At 40.6% G+C, this 19,726-nt stretch overlaps 2 protein-coding genes and 1 long non-coding RNA gene across 5 annotated transcripts; all 3 read right to left on the bottom strand.

The window, feature by feature from the left end:
* Positions 1-337: 337 nt before the first annotated feature.
* Positions 338-9,474, bottom strand: LOC112843147 (uncharacterized). Its single transcript, XR_003215313.1, has 2 exons — positions 9,385-9,474; positions 338-1,106 (listed from the first exon to the last, which is right to left on the bottom strand). It is a non-coding gene; the product is annotated as an uncharacterized LOC112843147 (long non-coding RNA).
* On the bottom strand, positions 1,327-9,170 carry LOC109199406 (uncharacterized). 3 transcript variants are annotated; one of them, XR_003215275.1, is made up of 3 exons: positions 8,957-9,170; positions 1,635-8,762; positions 1,327-1,440 (listed from the first exon to the last, which is right to left on the bottom strand). XR_003215275.1 is itself a non-coding variant. In XM_025900988.1 (2 exons), exon 2 carries the CDS (start codon positions 7,938-7,940, stop codon positions 1,980-1,982), a length of 5,961 nt encoding a protein of 1,986 aa, XP_025756773.1. In that variant the 5' UTR covers positions 7,941-8,762; positions 8,957-9,170; the 3' UTR covers positions 1,382-1,979. The 3 variants fall into 3 exon arrangements, 1 of the variants encoding a protein (XP_025756773.1); XR_003215276.1 differs by having other exon boundaries at positions 1,635-9,170; XM_025900988.1 differs by having other exon boundaries at positions 1,382-8,762.
* A 2,524-nt stretch (positions 9,475-11,998) lies between the features above and the next one.
* LOC102075523 (uncharacterized) lies at positions 11,999-19,489 on the bottom strand. The gene is made up of 15 exons (XM_019354733.2): positions 18,793-19,489; positions 18,316-18,518; positions 18,022-18,093; positions 17,659-17,892; positions 17,450-17,556; positions 17,190-17,358; positions 16,351-17,065; positions 15,748-15,866; positions 15,492-15,614; positions 15,325-15,390; positions 14,935-15,023; positions 13,927-14,032; positions 13,097-13,202; positions 12,883-12,938; positions 11,999-12,636 (listed from the first exon to the last, which is right to left on the bottom strand). The coding sequence occupies exons 2-15, from the start codon at positions 18,337-18,339 to the stop codon at positions 12,529-12,531; spliced, it is 2,094 nt and encodes a 697-aa protein (XP_019210278.1). The 5' UTR covers positions 18,340-18,518; positions 18,793-19,489; the 3' UTR covers positions 11,999-12,528.
* Positions 19,490-19,726: the final 237 nt, after the last annotated feature.

Here is a 19,726-nt window from a genome sequence, read left to right on the forward strand (position 1 = left end):
TTTAAAAAAAAAATCTCCTGTAGATATATATTTTTAATTGTTATGTTTTAAAACAGCGCCGTTCACCTCTTTGCTCTGGTAAACCTTGTGTTTACACCTCTTGAGGAATGAGGGCTAATGACATATGAGAGGGATGACAAGAGGCTGTGACAGGATGAACAACGTCACATCACAGGATTCACGAGTTTGTAAAGCGATCAGCCTGAAAGTTTCTTGGCTCAGGATTGCAGCCTCTCCCTTCTTTTTGCTAGTGCAAAAGAGTTATTTATAGATGTCACAGCAGACAAACAAACAATGAAGGATTCATTGTTTTCTCTCACTTTTTATCTGCATCAGGTTAGAGCGTCACTTTGTTACCAACTTTATTGGCGTTTTACAAAGAGAAAAGTAAACAGAGGAAAGATTGTAAATCTACACAAACTAGCAGGACAATATACTGAGTATATAATAATATAAGCAGAATAAAAGTGCTATAAAACGTTACAAATAACAAATAATTTAACTGCTCCATGAGGTTTTGACACAGATTGTTGTGCTGTTACATTTTAGGGTTGTGTGCACAAAAGTGTGAAGCTCATATTTATTTGTGTGAGGGATAAATGTTATTATTGAAGAGATCTCATTTATCCATCTTGAAGCTAAATTATGCACTGATTATGTAAGCGGACGATTTAGCGGCATTACTTGATTGATTGGAAGACAAAATAATAGAGACAATCTCAAACATTGTAACAGCAGTCAGATTCAGCAGAAGGAAAACGGGGGATTTCTAAACCTGAGAAAGTGGAGTTGCACAGTGGTACCGTCATAAAGGTGGCGAGTTCAAATACTTAAAGGGGTTAGCTGTTGTTGTTTTTCATTCCTCAGTGGTGGGTAAAGTCAGGGTTCCCGTTTGACTTTAGCATGTGTTGTTGGTCACAGTCTGATTCTCTGCTCTCTTCAGCCCCTCCTCTTCCCTCTGTGTCGTTGCAGAGAAAACTTCGAGTGCACACATTGTCTATCCTGTTCCTCAAAAACCAGCAGAGCCAAACAAGCAGGGCAACGATCACACATACAGCTGCCGTTATGGAGAATGTTCTCCACGACCAGTCAGAGCACTCTGATGGCTGCAGAGGACAAGAAGGCAGAGCAGAAATGTTAGTTAGCAGTTTTAACTGGCGTCTGTTATGACGTGGACTGTGAGGCTCTGCTAAAGCTTTCACTAAATTACAGGGACCCGGCTACCCTCATAACCTATATTAACTCATTCCTACAGCGTCTCCCCCCGCCCCGCCCCGCCTCGCCTCGCCTTAGTAGATCTGCACCTGCATTGCACTACCCACTGTAGCATTCCAGCCGGACTTTATTCAGACGATGCACTCAATGATCATTACGGATGGACCATGGTGGGGTATTCCAACCCATTTATTCACAAGTTTTACCATAGAAACATCGTAAGAGCTGTAATCATGACATAAAACAAAATAAACATTCACTTGATATAACCACGTTTCCTACATGCTAATTAATTCACAAAAAAGGCACAAGAGGTGCTAGCATCAGCCTGCTAGATCACTCATAAACTTGTTAACAATCAAGTAATAAATTTACAAATTGTCCGAAATGTTAACAACAAGTAAAATACACAAACATACCTGTTCGCCTTCCAGCTAGATGCTAATTTAAAGATGGATGGGAAACAATAACTTTCTCATGAACCTTTTCTGCAGCAAGCAGTAGCAGTACGATCTTCCTTCCCGGAAGTTGCCCGTTCCAAATTTCAAAATAAGAGTCTAATCTATATTATAAGGTATAATTCGTTCAGGGATTTAACTGTTTGAAAAATATCAAATAAACAAATAATCTGGGTCATTTACACTCCCACCAAATCATTAGTGTTCCAAACATCATAACTCCATAACCATAGGAAGAAAGAACACAAATGATTTCATAATACAAATAATGACCAAACAACAGAAGCATAGTATGCAAGGAATGAACTAGTCATTTTCCAACAATAAGACTAGTTTTTGAACTGGCCGTTCGAGCACTGACTGCTTAGTGAGACGTTCACCATTTTTGCCAAGTTTCCTGTCACCTAGACATAGCTTTACTCTCCTAACCAGTCCATCTCTGTCCATTGTAGTGTCTACGACTCTTCCCAACCTCCATTCATTTCTGGGCAAGTCTTCATCCTTCATTATGACTATATCCCCGATCTGCAGGTTCCTCTTTGGGGTGTGCCAGCGTTGTCTAAAGGCAATGTTGGCCAAGTACTCTTTCCGCCAACGGCTCCAGAACTGCTCGGCCAGATATTGTACGTGGCGCCATCTCTTTCTTGCATACATATCTTCTCTTATGAACTTGCCGGGGGGAGGAAGGGCCATGGTAGACTTCAGGGTAAGTAAGTGGTTTGGTGTCAGTGGGTCAAGACTGTTGGGATCATGTAGGTTTTCAATAGTGAGAGGACGACTATTAACTATCGTCATTGCTTCATAGAAGAATGCTCGGAGGGAAGCATCAGGTAGGTTTCCAGGTGAGAGTCCAAGGGTCGCGTTGAGAACACTCCTGACTGTTCTAATTTGACGCTCCCAAACTCCACCAACATGACTTGAACCAGGAGCATTTAGGATGAAGTCACACTGCTTCTTAGAAAGGAAGTTCGTCAGTTTATCACCATCTAATTCCGTGAGGGCTACCTGCAGTTCATTCTTGGCTCCTAGGAAGTTACTGCCTTGGTCAGATTTGATCTGGCGCACGGCTCCACGTATAGCAATGAAGCAGCGCAGCCCAATTATGAATGAGTCTGTAGATAGGTCCTCCAGCATTTCAATATGGATGGCTCTAGAGGAGAAGCAGGTGAAAAGGAGACCATATCGTTTTCGCACACTACGTCCTTGCTTGCTATAGAAGGGTCCAAAGCAATCCATTCCACAGTAGGTAAAGGGTGGAGATGGATTTACTCGCTCTGGAGGGAGATCGGCCATTTTCTGTTCTTCTGTCTGTCTCCGAAGCTTCCGACAAACTACACATCGGCGTAGATAGGATGCAACCGTCCTACCAATTCCTGGTATCCAGTAACCTCTTGTCCTAATTGCACTGAGAGTCATCCCCTTGCCTTGATGCTTGACTTCTTCATGACAGTATGCTATGATCATCCTTGTAACATGATGTTCCTTTGGAATGATGGTAGGGTATTTGACTGAGAGAGGAAGGTTTGAATCATGGAGTCGACCTCCCGCCTTAATCACACCATTGTTGTCCAAGAAGGGGTTGAGGTGGTGTAGCTTGTTATGAGGTGGCAGCTGACAACCTTTCTTCAATAGCCGCACTTCCTCCGAGTATGTTTGTCTCTGCAGATCTTTGATGATGAGGCGCTCTGCTTCTTCTCTTTCATGCACTGTAGAGAGGCCGATTGACTTATCCTTGTTAATCCTTCGAAGAATGCGAGCCACTGCACAGATGGCGCGAGTCCAGGACGAGAACTTTGTCAGCCGATAGGTAAGAGAATCTTGTTCTACAGTTTCTGTGTTTAGAGTCCGTGTTTCCTTAACTTCTGGATCTCCGACTGACAGTTCCGGAGCCACCTCTTCTGAGAGGTCAACTCCCTTTTCCCATAGAAATGCAGGGCCGGTAAACCAGTTCGATGATATTAGCTCATTGACGAAACAACCTCTAGAAGCACGATCCGCAGGATTCTGGTCGGTAGGGACGTATCTCCATTGCCTTTGATTCGTGTAGAGATGTATCTTCTGGATACGGTTGGCTACGAATGTGTGAAAACGTCGAGCCTCGTTATTGATGTACCCTAGTACAACCTTGGAATCGGTCCAAAAATGCTCTTCAATGTCCGCATATCCAAGTTCTTCCTTCAAAACATTGCTGGTTTTCACAGAAATGACTGCAGCTGTCAACTCTAATCTTGGGATCGTGGTAACCTTTGTTGGGGCAACGCGAGATTTGGCCATGACTAGTGCACAGTGGATGTCTCCTTCTTCATTGCTAAGCCTCAGATATGAACACTGTCCATAGCCAGTAGTGCTTGCGTCGGAAAAGTGATGTAACTCACGTTTGATAACCTTTCCGAAATCTGCCGGGGCGTAACTTCGGGGTATATTTATCCTCTCCAAGTTGTTGATGTCGTTTTTCCATTTCTCCCACCGTGGGCGAAGTTCGTTGGTTAGAGGGTCATCCCAACCTGTTCCATGGCAGCACATCTGCTGCAGCACTTCCTTTCCAATGAGCAAGAAAGGGGCTATGAGACCCAAAGGATCGTACAGGGATGCAACAATGGACAATATGCCTCGACGCGTTGCAGGCTGTTCCTTAAGGTTGGTGCTGATCTTCAGGCAGTCTGATTCGACATGCCATTGGATACCCAATGCTCTCTCTGAAGGTAAGCTATCAAAGGCGAGGTTGAGGTCTTTAATGTCTGATGCACGTTCAGTCGCTGGTATGCTTTCCAGGACAGCTTTGTCGTTGGACACAAACTTGTGGAGCCTAAGACCACCCAGGGCACAAAGTCTTCTGGCTTCTTCTGCTAACTTGATAGCCTTCTCTGAGCTGTCTGTACTTGTGACTCCATCGTCGACGTAGAAATCTCTCAGAATGAACTGAGAGCCTAATGGGTATCGGTCTTTATTTTCTGTAGCCAAATGCTTCAATCCGTAGTTCGCACAACCAGGTGATGAGGCTGCACCGAAGATATGCACCCTCATACGGTATTCTTGGGGTTGTGTACCGAGATCTCCTTTCTTCCACCAAAGGAAGCGCAGGTAATCCTGATCCGAATTCCTCACATGAAATTGGTGAAACATTTTCTCTATGTCGCACATTAATGCAGTGGAGTGCAACCGGAAGCGAAGGAGTACGCCGTTGAGATTGTTCATCAGGTCAGGACCAGTGAGCAGATGATCATTCAGACTGGTTCCCTGGTACTTGGCAGAGCAGTCGAACACCACGCGCAGTTTGCCTGGCTTCTTGTCGTGGAATACACCGTGATGAGGTATGTACCATTTTTCACCCTCTTTCCCATCATCGTGGACTTCCTCTGCATCACCCTTTTCTATGACTTCCTCCATGAACTTGACATACTGTTCTTTGTACCCTTTATCCTTTAAGAGCTTCCTCTTTAGATGGCTCAGACGCATGACTGCAAGCTGTTTGTTGTCAGGTAAGGTAGGTCTCTCCTTAAAGGGTAACGGCATCTCGTAGTGACCTAGACTGTTCTTTTTGATGTGGTTCTTGAGTTTGTCCAGGAACAGGATGTCCTCCTGAGACACTGGTTTGCCGTCTTCCTTAGCATCCTTAAAGTCAGACTCTAGAATGCGAATGGCATCTGCCGGTGTGACTGGTGGGAGCTCCCTGACTGCAACTCGGAAGCACTGTCCTGCCGTACTTGAAGTGTTGGGGCATGTCGACGAACCACCAACTATGCTCCATCCTAAGTCGGTACGAATTGCGTAAGGCTCATCGTCTCCTCCCGTTATGACTTCTCTTGGTGCCATTGCTCGTGCACAGTTATAGCCTATCAATAAACCAACCTCACAGTCCTGTAGAGGTGGAATCTCTTCTATGACCTTGGAGAGATGATTCCACCTTTTAGCTGTCTCGCTTGTTGGGATATGGGCTCTGTTTACCGGTATGCAATCCTTGGTATAAGCAGGAGGAAGGTTGATGAGGAGGGAAGAGCGATAACCCCGAACACAAAGCCCTGAGACTCTTTGGCTCTTTACGATCACATCACGTCCGATCATAGTAGTTAACTTCAGCTTAACTGGACAGGAATCTGCCTTTAGAACATCACTCAGTTCCTGGTCAACAAATGTCGTGTCGCTTTGTGTGTCCAGCAGGGCGTAAACCAGTTTCTCAGTTCCTGCATCCCCTTTTGACACCCCCACAGGCACAATCATTGATGTGTTAGTTGGCTGTCCAGTAATCACTGACATTGAAGTTGCAGCAGCCTCCGTTTGGCCGGCATTGCTCAAGATAGCGGTTTCTTGTGGCAGGACCCTTTCCTTCTTTACATAGTTGTCATCGTGTAAACAAGTGGGATGTTTACCCTTGCACATGTTGCATGAGTGTCGATGTCGACAGTCTTTTGCACTATGTCCAGGTTTGGTGCAGCCATAGCAGAGCTTATGTTCTCTGACGAAATCTCGACGCTCCTCCAGAGTTTTAGCAATAAACTTGGGACATCCATGTAGTCTGTGCTGATTATTTTGACAGAAGGCACAAGGAGGCTTATCCTTTCCTTTAACTGGCTTGAGCCTCTCGGTGTCGGCCTCAGTCTGTGTGTTTAGAACGCTTGCCTTGTTCCTCTTAGGTTCTCTGCTGCCTAGTTTGGCAGTGGTCGACTCAGAGCTGCGGAGGGCATAAGCTGAGGTGATCGGATTGCAAGCGATCTCTGCCTCTGTCGCTATAAATGCGGCGAAGTCCTTAAAACTGGGGAATTCCTTATTGCCCTTTAAGGCTTCAGTAACCTTCCTGTTCCAGTGAGATGCTATCCACTCTGGTAGTTTGAGGATTAGCTTCTTATTCTCTTCACAGTCGTTCAGTATTTCAAGGCTCTTCACATGTGTCATTGCATCTTGGCATGCGTTTAAGAAATCTGAGAAGTCTCTTAATCCTTCTGCATCTCTAGGTTGGATCTTTGGCCAATCTGTGAGCTTATCTCTGAAGGCTTTCTGTATGATAAAGGTTTGGCCATATCTGTTATCCAGTTTGTTCCACGCATCCTTATAAGCGTCGCTGTCATTTCTATAGAAAGTTCCTTCCAGTGTTTTACGAGCTGGGCCGCCTACATACTTCCTTAAGTAATAAAGTTTGTCCGCTGGGGAGATGGCCTTTTTGTCAATAAGTGACATGAACGAAGTTTTCCACTCAATGAACTGAATGGGGTCACCATTAAATACAGACGGCTCTGGAACTGGAAGTCTATTTAGAGCCATACTGTCTTGTAGGGCTTGGGCAAGGGATGACACGTTTGTGTCGGGTGGTGATGCTGTGACGTTGGGAGCTGGATGGCTGATAGCAGGGGGAACATGATGATTTCCCACTGAACTATTAGAGGAATGCAGACTGCCTTCCTGTGAGGCTACCTGGCTGTAAACCTGTAGTTTGGCCCGAGCAGCCCTTAAATTCTTTTCTGCTTGAAGGCGTTCAAGTCTGCGCTTTTCTACTTCCATTTTTCTCTGCTGTTCCTCTATCTTCTCCATTTGTCTCTCTTCTTCCAGCAACCCTTCAAATTCAACTTCCTTAGCAGCTAGCTCTGCTGCGGCATCCGCCCGTTTGAGTGTTATAGTGGTGCTTTCGTGACTACGGACTGACTTTGTCACTCTAGATGCAGTGGATCCATAGATGGAGCGTGCGTAGCTGTTCTTAAGCAGCTCCCTGAGACGGCGATGTACTTGTTCTGCATCATAATCACCATCGAGGTCTGACATTCTCTCGTAGGTAACTTTCATAATTTCGGCTGTAACTGCCTCACAACTGTCAACATGACGTCTTAATTCTGGAGAAGGTGTAATGTGACTTCGTATTTCAAGGTAAGTGTTTAACACAGTTTCTTTCTCTTTCTCCAAAGCATCCATCAAAGATGCCAGCTCGCCTTTACTAATGTCTGACTTGAGCTGCTCTCTTGACTCTCGGGCTCGAATCTTCCATCCCTCGTATGTTGAGATGAACTTTCTTTCTCTTTTTCTTGCTTCCTCCTGTTGCATTTCGAGCGCCTTAGGAGTTGGGGTTTTTGTTCGAGTGGAGCGTCGGAGGCCTTCTTTAAGCTCACCTTGCAAGTTGTTCAACGTTTCTTCTTTGTGTTGAATTTCCTTCTCCAAAAGTTCTATTTCTGTAGTTTCTGATGTGTCTTCAAGAGACGCCTTAAGCCTTTCGATTTTATTCTGCAGGTCGACTATCTGTTGCTCTAGTTCTGTTTGTGAGGAGGGATTCTCCATTTCCTTCATGTTTATGTTATTTACTTATCTAATTTGCAGGCTTTCGTTAATGAGCTGCTTGTGGTTACTATAACTTACAGGCTGCATTAACAGAAGGGAGGAGAATCTTTGCACTTTAAACCAAGTTGAAATAGAAGTAGATAACCAACACAATGTTGAGAAGAAATGTATAAAATAATGAATGCAACCTGCTAGCTGTTGCAAACTGATGTGGTAAAGTAAACCTCTTATGCCAAACACAAATCCAATACACCGTTAAGACTGTACAGTTACAAATTGAATCAAATGCCCCCTTTGAGTCAGTAGAAAGAATGATAAATAAACAGTGGTGGTGGTAAATACCAATAAACAAGACTACTTCACTTGTTATTACTTCATGTCCGTTATTTCTTAATGCAATGTCCTTAGTGCAGATGTCCACAGTAGTTGACGTCCTTCTCTCTCCCTTTTAACCACCACTGATGAGCATGAATGTCCTTTCCTTATCAATTAGAATGAAATGTTCCATACCTTGTCTGACCGTCACATCAAACCATTAAACCAGCTGCATGATGATCATAAAGTCTCTGTCTAGAAGACCCATAGAATGGCGCTGAGCTGCTCCATGAAATGTCTTGTCAATCCCAGACGAATAGTAACACAGCTCCGTGACTCGTCCTCGTGGTTCCGTGGTGCAGAGTGGCAGCAGGATGATGTGGGGGATCAGCTCTTACTGTAGCATTCCAGCCGGACTTTATTCAGACGATGCACTCAATGATCATTACGGATGGACCATGGTGGGGTATTCCAACCCATTTATTCACAAGTTTTACCATAGAAACATCGTAAGAGCTGTAATCATGACATAAAACAAAATAAACATTCACTTGATATAACCACGTTTCCTACATGCTAATTAATTCACAAAAAAGGCACAAGAGGTGCTAGCATCAGCCTGCTAGATCACTCATAAACTTGTTAACAATCAAGTAATAAATTTACAAATTGTCCGAAATGTTAACAACAAGTAAAATACACAAACATACCTGTTCGCCTTCCAGCTAGATGCTAATTTAAAGATGGATGGGAAACAATAACTTTCTCATGAACCTTTTCTGCAGCAAGCAGTAGCAGTACGATCTTCCTTCCCGGAAGTTGCCCGTTCCAAATTTCAAAATAAGAGTCTAATCTATATTATAAGGTATAATTCGTTCAGGGATTTAACTGTTTGAAAAATATCAAATAAACAAATAATCTGGGTCATTTACACCCACTGTCATGCACTTTACCTTCTAGTAGCTCAGCAGTGACTAACTACATTTGTAGTCACTGTTGTCTGTGTGCTTGCTGATCTGGGCTGTTATCTGCACTGTGTGTCTCTGAATGTGGGATTTTGCATGTGGAAGAGTAACTGAGTGGACTTCTAATGTTTACTGTCAAATGTGAACCATTTAAATGCAGTCTGTGTTCTTACCCTTTCTGTGGTTGTAGGCTGTGATGTGGTGCTCGGTGGTGTTGGTGGTGTTGGTGGTGTGGAGACGTGCAGGCGGACAGCGGAGCGGTGTTTCTCCACTTTGTCGATGTCACAGTAATAAACTCCTCCGTCTCTCGCCTCGGCTCGCTTTATGATCAGGGACAGGTTTGCTCGTTGGTGCCAGTCTGATGGTATTGAGACCAGGTGTTGTGCCCAAAAGTGATCGTCTGCCAGAAACTGATTGCCGTCCGCGGGAGCGCGCACAGCTGCTTAAAGCTGCAGCGCCCGGATTAAGTGCGTTGCCAGCTACTTCCGTGCAACTGACATAACGTGGGGGAAACAACCCAAAGACATTAATGCCTTTCTTATTAGGCAGATGTGGCCGGAAGGGCTACTCGCTTTCTCTTTCTCTCTCTCCCTCCTGTGCTTGCTCCCGCTGCGCGCTTACGTCGACTAGGAGCACACCTGTATATTGATTACAGGGCGGCGTTCACCGTATAAAGAGAAGCCGGGTTCTTTCGTTGGATTATTTCCCACCGAGCTTCTGGTGCGATACAGCGGTAGACGCTGGCTTGCTGGTTCAATTACTGAGGTGATCAGGTCGCGCGATTACTAGAGGTAGGTCTTCTCTTCGATTTCTGATCTCTCCCTAACGTCGGCAATTAGTAGTTATATTTCTGCGGCCCGCTATAGCGCGGCTGTTTTTCTCTCCTGTGCTCCAGCCGTGGTGAGGAGACGCGTGAGTGCATCCGCCGTGCAGTACAGCGCCTCCAAGTTCTGGGGGTTTGATTGCTGCCGTGCCCTCTCGGGGACCAACCGCCTGCTTTGGCTACGTAGCGAGTCGGGCACCTGCCCTGCTGCTGTCTTGTTTCGTTGATTTTGTTATATTACGATTAATCTGTCGGCGGCCCAGTTTTCCCTTGTAGCTTGCCTTTCCACGCCCTTTTGGACTATTGTTCTCTCTAGCTTTCGTGGCTGGCCGGGGCGGTTCTCGGCCGTATACTGGGCCGGTTGTACGAACTGGTACTGCCTTTCCCCTTCTCCCAGCTGTGGGAAGTTGTGTGAGACCGAGCAGACCAAGGACAATCGGACCCAGCACCAGCTGTGGGCTGGTTCGCCGAGTGAAAGTATTTTTAACCAGTGCTCTGTGGTGTATAACTGGGTGTGTTGTACCACCGACTTTTGTTTTCTTTTAATTGTTTCTTTCTTTTGTTTTCTAGGTTGAGAGCTTGTTTATGTCCCATGTTTTTATCCTTTTTAATGTGTTTATCTTGTGCTTTTATTTCAGCTGAGGATTTACCAGCGGCCGTGGGACCTCAGGTGGTGGGTCGTTTTCCACACTTCTTTTGTTGTACAGCACCAGGTGAATAGACTATAGTAGGTTTTTTTTTGTGTGGTTCTTTTGGTCCACCGCTGCTGGTAAGTCCCAGTTGTATTTATTTTTATTGTAATTTGGGACACCGTTTTAGATATTCAGTGCGCTGTTGTTTTGTTTTTCATTTTACATTAATAAATAAATTGTGTTTATATTTGAGCTGGCCTCAGTGTGCATCCCTGAACCTGTGCGAGCGTTGTTTTAATTACATTTTATTTTTTCATATTTCCTGGGGGCTAGAATTTCCCCCCAGGTGGCGTTGTCATTTTTATTATTTCTTTTAGAACCCCGCCGACCACTTGGTCACACAAAGGTCTGCATTTATGGAACTTTAACGTTTATATAACCGAATTATGACGTTTATCAGAAGGTTGCTTTCAGTGTGTAGCGCAGTCACGAATGACTACACGCATCACGATGGAATAATTAATGCCTACAGGTTCAGTATCTCTACTCTCGTTGTTCATATTTGATATAAGACTGTCGAATAGTAGTTAAAACAATAAAGACCTATTGTACCAGTATCACCATGACTCTGTCTTGTTTGTTCAGAATAACGACTGAGAACATGGCATTTTAGCGCTACCGAAAAGTCATTGTGGCCTATAACTTGTCACTGAAACAATATTTCAGCTTCAAACTTGTTGGATATATTCCCGAATGGTTACACGTGATATATTATATCCCAAAAACTCTCCAAGAACTGCTGAATACCTTTTAAAAGAACATTAATACCGATAATATGTAATTTTCAACCTGCCAAAAAGTGATTGTGGCCTATATCTTGTCACTCAAACAATATTTCTGCATCAAACTTGTTGGGTATCATCCAAAAGGGTCATATGTGACACATTATATCTCAAACAGTCTCAAAGGACTGTTGAATAACTTTTAAAGGATCAGTAATACCCATAATATGCCATTTTCGACCTGCCAAAAAGTGATTGTGGACCATAACTTGTCACTGAAATACTATTTCTGCTTCAAACTTGGTGGATGTCATTCAGAAGGGTCATATGTCAAATATTACATCTCAAACAGTCCCTCAGAACTGCTAAATAACCATTAAGGGAACAATGAAACTGACAATATGCAATTTTCAACCTGCCAAAAAGTGATTGTGGCCTATATGTTGTCAGCGAAACAATGTTTCTGCTTCAAACCTGTTGGATATAATCCAAAACGACCATATGTGACAAATTCTGCTGAAAATTTAAATAAAGCCTTTATTGAACAGCGCATAAAATGTCAAATTTCAAATATAACACCAAAAAAGGATAATGGCCAAATGGAAACAGCTGTGAGATCTGCATAAATAAAGTATCAACAATAAGTAATATGAAACAGAAAACCAAAGACAAAAAAATGTCATTCTAATACTGCACTTATTAATTGAAACGAAAACCAAAAAACATTAACAATAACATCCAATTCAAGAAGAAACCACCAGTAGAAAAAAACTAACAAATATAGCAGAAACGGGGTATAGCGGAAGCTGAACACCAGTAAACCATGAAACAACATATATATTAATTCTTTGCCCACAGTAACTATAATGTTAACATGTTAGGAAACAGGAGATAATTGAATAATCCTACAAACGAATTCAAATCAAAGCTGAATTTTAATGTTGTTAACAATACTGAAGCACACACAGCAACACAAACATAAATGAATGAATGAATAAATAAATAAACAACTAATTAATATTATTGGAGACAACGATACAAAACACACATTTCTAAGCCTTAGAAAAATTGCCAGAGAAACTAACTGTCTGACCAGCATGCTTCGCAGACAAATTTGCTTTCTGTGCTCTTGCGGGGCTTCTTTGCACAGCTCCTGTGGTACCACCGTGGGCAAATGTCACAGCCAATCTGAATTAGACAAAACAAGGAAACGCAAGTATTATGTTAATAGTGTTATACAAATAAGTATTTAAATAACAATTGTGCAAAATACTCAGATCATAAAGCAGTCCACCATTCATTACAACTACAATAACTCAGATGATGTATTCACATGGTCTGTCACATTTTTTAAATTATATTTTTGTTTTGTGATTTTTTTTAGCATCTTTTTATGATTAATGGGCTATGGACATGTAAAACATAAGCATTTACCCATTCGGTGTCACCATCGTGGTTCCCACAATAGTGGCATAGGTCAGTCAGGTCATCTTCAACAACAAGAAGCAATTACTTTAATTTTAATAATAATAATGAACTCTGTTTGCATGACTACATAATAAGATTACAGCAATAAAAGAACAATGTTAAAAACATGTTCAATATAACAGTTTGTATTTTACTATTTAAGTTATATTTGTAATGATACCTGTATTCTCAAGAAGACATATTGCAATCTGTTGTCTCAGACTTGCAATACTTGAAGCAGAGTTATCAAACTCTACTGGAACATCTTTTAAGATGCACTCTGCAAACTGTGAATAAAATATATAAGAATGCAGTCATTATTTGAAGTAACATTTGCTCTTCAAATTTGAATCATATTTATTTTTAGAAAATCATAGTAAGCGCTTGTGTTGAACAAGAAAGAGGACACAAATGGAGACACTGGAGGAGACACAGCAGAGACTAGAACCTAAAGCAAGTGATTTTATTAAGGCAGGCAAACATGAACAAAACACCAGCAAAGATGGAACAGGATTAACAACTAAAGTGGGAAAATAATTATGAAAACTGGTATGAAACTGTGATAAATATGAACCAATTGAGACAACTATCACAGCTCCTTCCTGAAACACCCTCACTGCAGGAAGGAGCACTTTCGCAGATCATTCATCCCAACAGCAGTTGAACTCTATAACTGGTAGGGGGACTACATAAACACAACATAGAGCATTTTGCACCAGGAATTGAAGAAGTTCAAAATGAAATTTGAAGTCCATGGACGGTTACATACTCTGAACATAAAATATTGGAAGCTGAAATCTTATAAACGTTTACTCTTATACCATGTAAGTAGTTATGAAGTTAACCTCATTGCCATTAACATATGGAAATTAATGTAAGTAATTGTGAAAAATATGGATATTTGATCATATAATGTATCATAATTTGTGGTCCAAGAGCTGGTTTTTATTGCTGCAGATTCTGCATGCCTTTTATTCATTATGTTTATTTCAGTCATGCTCTTACACGTACCTTCAAAACGTAGGCACCACATGAAGTTGCATCCTGTTGAATAGGATGAGGCAGTGTGTCACATGCCCATCTTGATGCATTAAGCCCTTTGTGTCTCATGAAAAACCTGAAAGACATATGTAGGAAGGATTAATAAGTTGTTCTGTATAAACGTTTTACATTTTAAACCTAGAAATGTAAGGTGCGTGTGGGGTACTGGTACAAGCCAGGGTAAGGACATCCAGCGGACATGTTGGCCGAATTAGAAAAACAAAACACCACTGTTGTTGACCAGAAGGTGGAAACTGTGATACAGTTGGTTAAACAAGGCACAAGAACTTACCTAACTACATAAACAGTTATACAGCGGGATACACAGAGGACAGCTACAGAGGAGGAAATTACTAAATAATCTGGGAACCAAACATAATCCAAGAACACCAAAATATGACACTTTTCTCTATAGAATAAACTCAGGGTTACAAAGTGAGCTTTGAACATAAGCCATAATACAAAATCACAGGGACACAAGACAACTCAAAACATTTGGTCGATAGACCCAGTATCCCAACAAACTGTGTTTTTGATTAAATGAGGCATAACTTACAAATGTAATTACATAAGTCATTTTAAAATACTGTATACACAGAAGGTGCAGTGCTCCGAAAAAGAAAAAGTTTAGTTTTCTAATTGAGAGATTTGTGATATTTCAACAAGACTGTTGAATACAATAAAGTAATATGCTTGGAATGTATACTTTTTAAAATATATTTTAAAAAAATGATTGTCTTTGAGCATATAACTTCTACATCAAAGACTTAAACATAATCTGAATGTGTCAGCTTGTGTATATTTGGCACCATCCAGCAGCTACGAAATGTGAGATGAGGATGCATTAGACAGATTATTTTAAAGATCATTGCAACTACTACAATTTTAAGGTAACTTATAATGTCACTTTCTGAGTTTTCAATGTTTTTCATCTACTGGATTTACACTGTGTTAACATATATGCAGAGACAAATTTACCTTGAAATGTCCTGGCATTGTGTGACTCTCCTTTTGCTTTCACCAAGTGGATCGAGAAACAAGCTTCTCTTTTCTCCAGGTTTGATCACCTAAATGTTGAAGCACCAGAGTTACAAATAAATAAAATTGACGATGTACTTGTGTCTCGCAAGGCACACTGAATGCACTACTTAATTTATGCTTGAACATAAAATCAAGATGGGTGAGAAATGACTTTTTAAAAAGACATACAATGTCATATGCTCTTCTACATTGTGTCTTGTCTTAATTGCAAATGATTCTCCAATTGTCCAATTGGGAGAATGTTTTAAAATGCATTTATATTGTTCCTTTAATTGGTCACCTAGTAGTCTATACGCAAATGACCATGAAGTATGAAAAAATTATTACCACCAGCATCCAGTGATGACCTTCATTGACAACTCCCAAAATATACTTGTAGAAGACTGGGTCAATCTGTAACAAATTAAAAACACAAGTTAAATGGACCCACCTCACTGATAATACATATTGCGAAGCTTTTAAGGACAACTTAATGACAGAATATTGTTTAATACCTTAATTTTCGGCTTATTCCGCTTCCATACACGTGTCATTTCATAGGTGTCAACCACAAATGCTTTTTCAGCACTGTCTTGGTTGAATTTGTTTACCAAGACAGTCAGATAAGCATTAATAACCTGGAATTACAACAAGAGATTCACAATAATTGATTTAAATTTTTAAATACCTTAAATAAAGTTAGTTATGCTACAAACATTTATTGTTGGAAAAAGTAAGCATAAAAACAAAAAGAAAGAAATGTCACTTTACCTCACTTTCTAGTTCCCTTTGGGGAGCTGTATTGTAAATGTCATCAAAAAATATCTTGTATGGTCCGATTTTTGACAGGAGGACATACGTCTTATTTCCCTCCCACGCATCTGTCACATCTGTGAAATGTTTACAAAAAATAATGTTGTATTTGGATGGACCTTAGAACAAAATAATACGCCCCCCCCCCCCAAAAAAAAGAAGAAAAAAAAAGAAAACAACAACAGCTGACTATTTTTAGACATGATAAGAAGATAATATTAGATCAATTTTAGTCTTCCTTAGATTATTACATGTCAGTTTGCACATTAAGTTAAATTTTTTATGAATATTTCCTAATGCTTTGTGATTTAGACTAATGCCAAGTGACAGTATTACCTAACTGCACATTAGTGTTCCAGCTTTAAGGAACACATCCTCAGGGCTATTCAGCTGTATGTTACTGTTCATCAATCTTGTTTTACAACTAAAAGATAGAACTTTTGAATACATGAGCCCACAACTCGTAAACATTCTGCATCAACAGTTAAAGACTACGTAGTCAGTAAATGCTTTTCCAAAAAAGCCATTAATTTTAGCACTTCTTAAAATGAATAAACATACTCTTGATGATCGAGGGGTCTACTGTAGATTTTACAGAGGCAGTGGAGGCATGCATCATGCCCATAGCGGCACTGGACAATGCATTGGTGTCTGACGTGGTGGTGGATGGTGCAGAGGCTGACGTGGTGGTGGATGGAGCAGAGGCTGACGTGGTGGTGGATGGTGCAGAGGCTGACGTGGTGGTGGATGGAGCAGAGGCTGACGTGGTGGTGGATGGTGCAGAGGCTGACGTGGTGGTGGATGGAGCAGAGGCTGACGTGGTGGTGGATGGTGCAGAGGCTGACGTGGTGGTTGGGGGCCCGACTGTGGATGTGGTAGTGGTGGATGGCTCAGAAGAAGAAGCATTAGACAACTTATGTGGAATTCTTGGCTGTTCCTCTGTGAACACCATTAAATGATCAATGTTAATTTTTGGTATTGTCACACCTTTGCTGTCCAAAAGATCCACACTTTTCCCTGATATTGCAGCAATTGTGTAGGGGCCGAGGTAATTGCGATCTAACTTGCCCCCTTTCCTCTGCTGGCTCCTCGTGTTCATCCTCCACACTTTCATCCCGACTGTGAAACTCGGACTAGGTCTGCCTTTATTTTTGTTTTGATATTTTGACTGTGTTTTTTTGGTATTGGAAATTGCAGCCTGAAGGACTTCATCCAGCTTAAGAATTTCTTCTGTTGCCTCTTCAACAGACAAAATGTCCTCCACACTGCTGTCCACCTGTAAGATGTAGAAAAGGGATGTGTTATTATATGAAAATCCCCCCCCCAAAAAAAAAAAAATCAAGAAAAGACATTTAAAGTCTTATGTATTTAATCCAACAATGTTTTTTAAAATAACTTACTCTGTATTCATCTGGGATTTGCGTAGGGTACCTCGCCTCTCTACCAAACATTAAAAAAAAGGGTGAGTACTTAGTGGTCATATGGCACTTGGTTCTCAGGCCAAACATGACAGGATCCAAATGTTTGTCCCATTCCTCTGGCTTTTCATTTACCAACTTGGAAAGTGCTCTACAAAATTAAATAACAAAGCAGTTATTGGGATATGAAGGAAAACCAAATTAAAAATATAAACATATGAAATGCGTAAATAACATTATACCTCTGTATGGTCCCATTCATCCTTTCTACCAACCCATTTGTCTGTGGGTGGTATGGGGCACAGAGACTCCTTTGAATGTTTAGGATTTTGCAAACATTTCGGTTGATCTGAATTCAGAAAGAAATAACCACATTACACTAGTAAAACAAGATGACACTTTGTTAGACAGTTAATTTAATTCTGAGTAATGGATTTTAGGTGTTTCTTACTTCATTCACAAACTCCTTCCCCTGGTCCGTTAAAATGCGCTTCGGTGCTTCAAACTGGTAAAAAAACTTAAGAATACATTTTGAGACCTCTTCAGCGCTTTTTGACTTCAACGGATATGCCTGGGGCCATTTTGTGACGTAGTCAATAAGTACACATATGTACTGGTTGTTATTAGAAGTGATTTTTAGTGGACCAATTAAATCCATTCCAATAAGCTCAAATGGCTGGTTGACCTATTAAAAATAGAAATCATAAGCAATTCATTATTTTCAATATAGTAATTTTAATTTTAATCAATGTTTTATATCTTATGTATTATGTTACAAACCATTTACAGGAAAAAATACACCTAAAATGTTTACCTGTATCGGTGTGTACTCCACCTCCTTTTTAATGATGACACTGCTGGCCTGGCATGCCACACACTGAGTCACCTGAAAGGAGGGCAAAATAAATAAAATAATATTATTGTAATATAATCAGTATAATAATTTAAATCATATAACTCTCAATAAAAAGACTTTTAATTGTTTTCTGATACAAAACCTATACTAAATAGACAGCTAACTAGTACATTGGTTAACTTGAAATTTAAGACAATAAAAGACATTTTGCGAGATAAACAATGTGCATGTATAATCAAGTTGTATACAGACCCATAAATTAATGTCCTCTGACATTCCAGGCCAATAAAATCTTTTTGAGATTGCCTCTCTTGTTTTTTTCTGGCCACAGTGTGAACCACCACTGCTGGCATGAAAGTCTAGAAAAACTTCATTGGCTTTGTTGGGCCCACACAGCACTTTTGCCTTAATGCATTGATTTGTGCCTTTGTACCTTATGTAGTACAACTCGCCATCTGTAAGAAATAAAAGAAATCCATGAGTAGTTTTAATCTGCTATAATATAGTCATAAATGTGGAATTATTACAGTACTGTAACATGGTCAAAAACATATGATGTGTATGTGTAAATAGAATTATTTCAAAAATATCGATGTACCACACCAAAGAGTTAATGGTTAATTATAAATATTTCCTGAACAACACACCATAGTTCATTATGAATTACAGTTATGAGTCAGTGCACGCATTTAAAAATCTAAAGCAGGGATATTTTTTTAAAATAAAAACCTCATTAAGGGACAGCGACAGATGTATTATTGACACGGATAGTATTAGCACAGCAAAATTAAAACAACAACAACACGCGAACAGAACACGTGACCTCACGATATAAATTCCTTTTTTTTTTCTAAATTTTCCCCTTTTGTCAAATTATGTTTTTCATTTTAGAAAAATTACAAGACAGCAATAATATGTTGTTGGTGTCATAAACAAAATCCCCATTTTAATTTTTCAAACAGAATTAAGTTGTAAACACTACGAACTTCTAACGCTAGCCAGTACTAGTTACAACACCGTCACACCTAGTAATGGCGGTGATAGCGATGATGTTGGTCACTTGGGAATTAGAACACACACATGTTTTAGGAGAAATATTATGTATTCCTCAAGAGACGTAACTAGGATGCCCTACTTTTGTTCGCTGTTGTGCGCAGCTGTTAATTAAACTCAAATTTGGCAAACAGTGGAAGGTTGAAAATTACATAAAACATTCGACAAACTCACCTTGAACCTCAAAGTTCTTTGCCTTTCGACGAAAATTAGACTTTTGTGTGGTGGAAAACCCACTGGGCAAGGTTCCATTGGTTTTAAACGAGAGAATATCGGCATAAAGAGTGGGGTCCATGACTCTGTAACGCTTTGCTTGCACTCTGCTAATTGAAGCACTTTAGGCCTACCAATTGAGCTCTAAGCAAAACAACAGGATGTTGAGTAAATTTAAATCGGAAAAACATTTTTTAAAGGGAAACGAAAAAATAATATTCTAAAACATCAGAAATATTTTATGAAAGAATGAATAAAAACCTTACAAAACGTGAAATTCTCCTTATATTTAGATAAGACAATGTATACAATCTAAAAATCGTTAATTTTTATTTTTAAAAATAAATGTCGTGTCATTCTGTGCCTAATAAATATTGTTTCGCTGACAACATATAGG

This window comes from Oreochromis niloticus, linkage group LG3 (genome assembly GCF_001858045.2).
Source record: "Oreochromis niloticus isolate F11D_XX linkage group LG3, O_niloticus_UMD_NMBU, whole genome shotgun sequence".
NCBI classification, from domain to species: Eukaryota; Metazoa; Chordata; class Actinopteri; order Cichliformes; family Cichlidae; genus Oreochromis; species Oreochromis niloticus.

Coding starts and splice junctions, on each gene's coding strand:
- LOC102075523 (XM_019354733.2), bottom strand. CDS start 18,339: ATGTCAGAGGACATTAATTTATGG. Junction 12,939..13,096: donor ATGTCTTCTTGAGAATACAG/GTATCATTACAA, acceptor TTGTTGTTGAAG/ATGACCTGACTGACCTATGC. Junction 12,637..12,882: donor ACGATGGTGACACCGAATGG/GTAAATGCTTAT, acceptor TGTCTAATTCAG/ATTGGCTGTGACATTTGCCC.
- LOC109199406 (XM_025900988.1), bottom strand. CDS start 7,940: ATGAAGGAAATGGAGAATCCCTCCTCACAAACAGAACTAGAGCAACAG.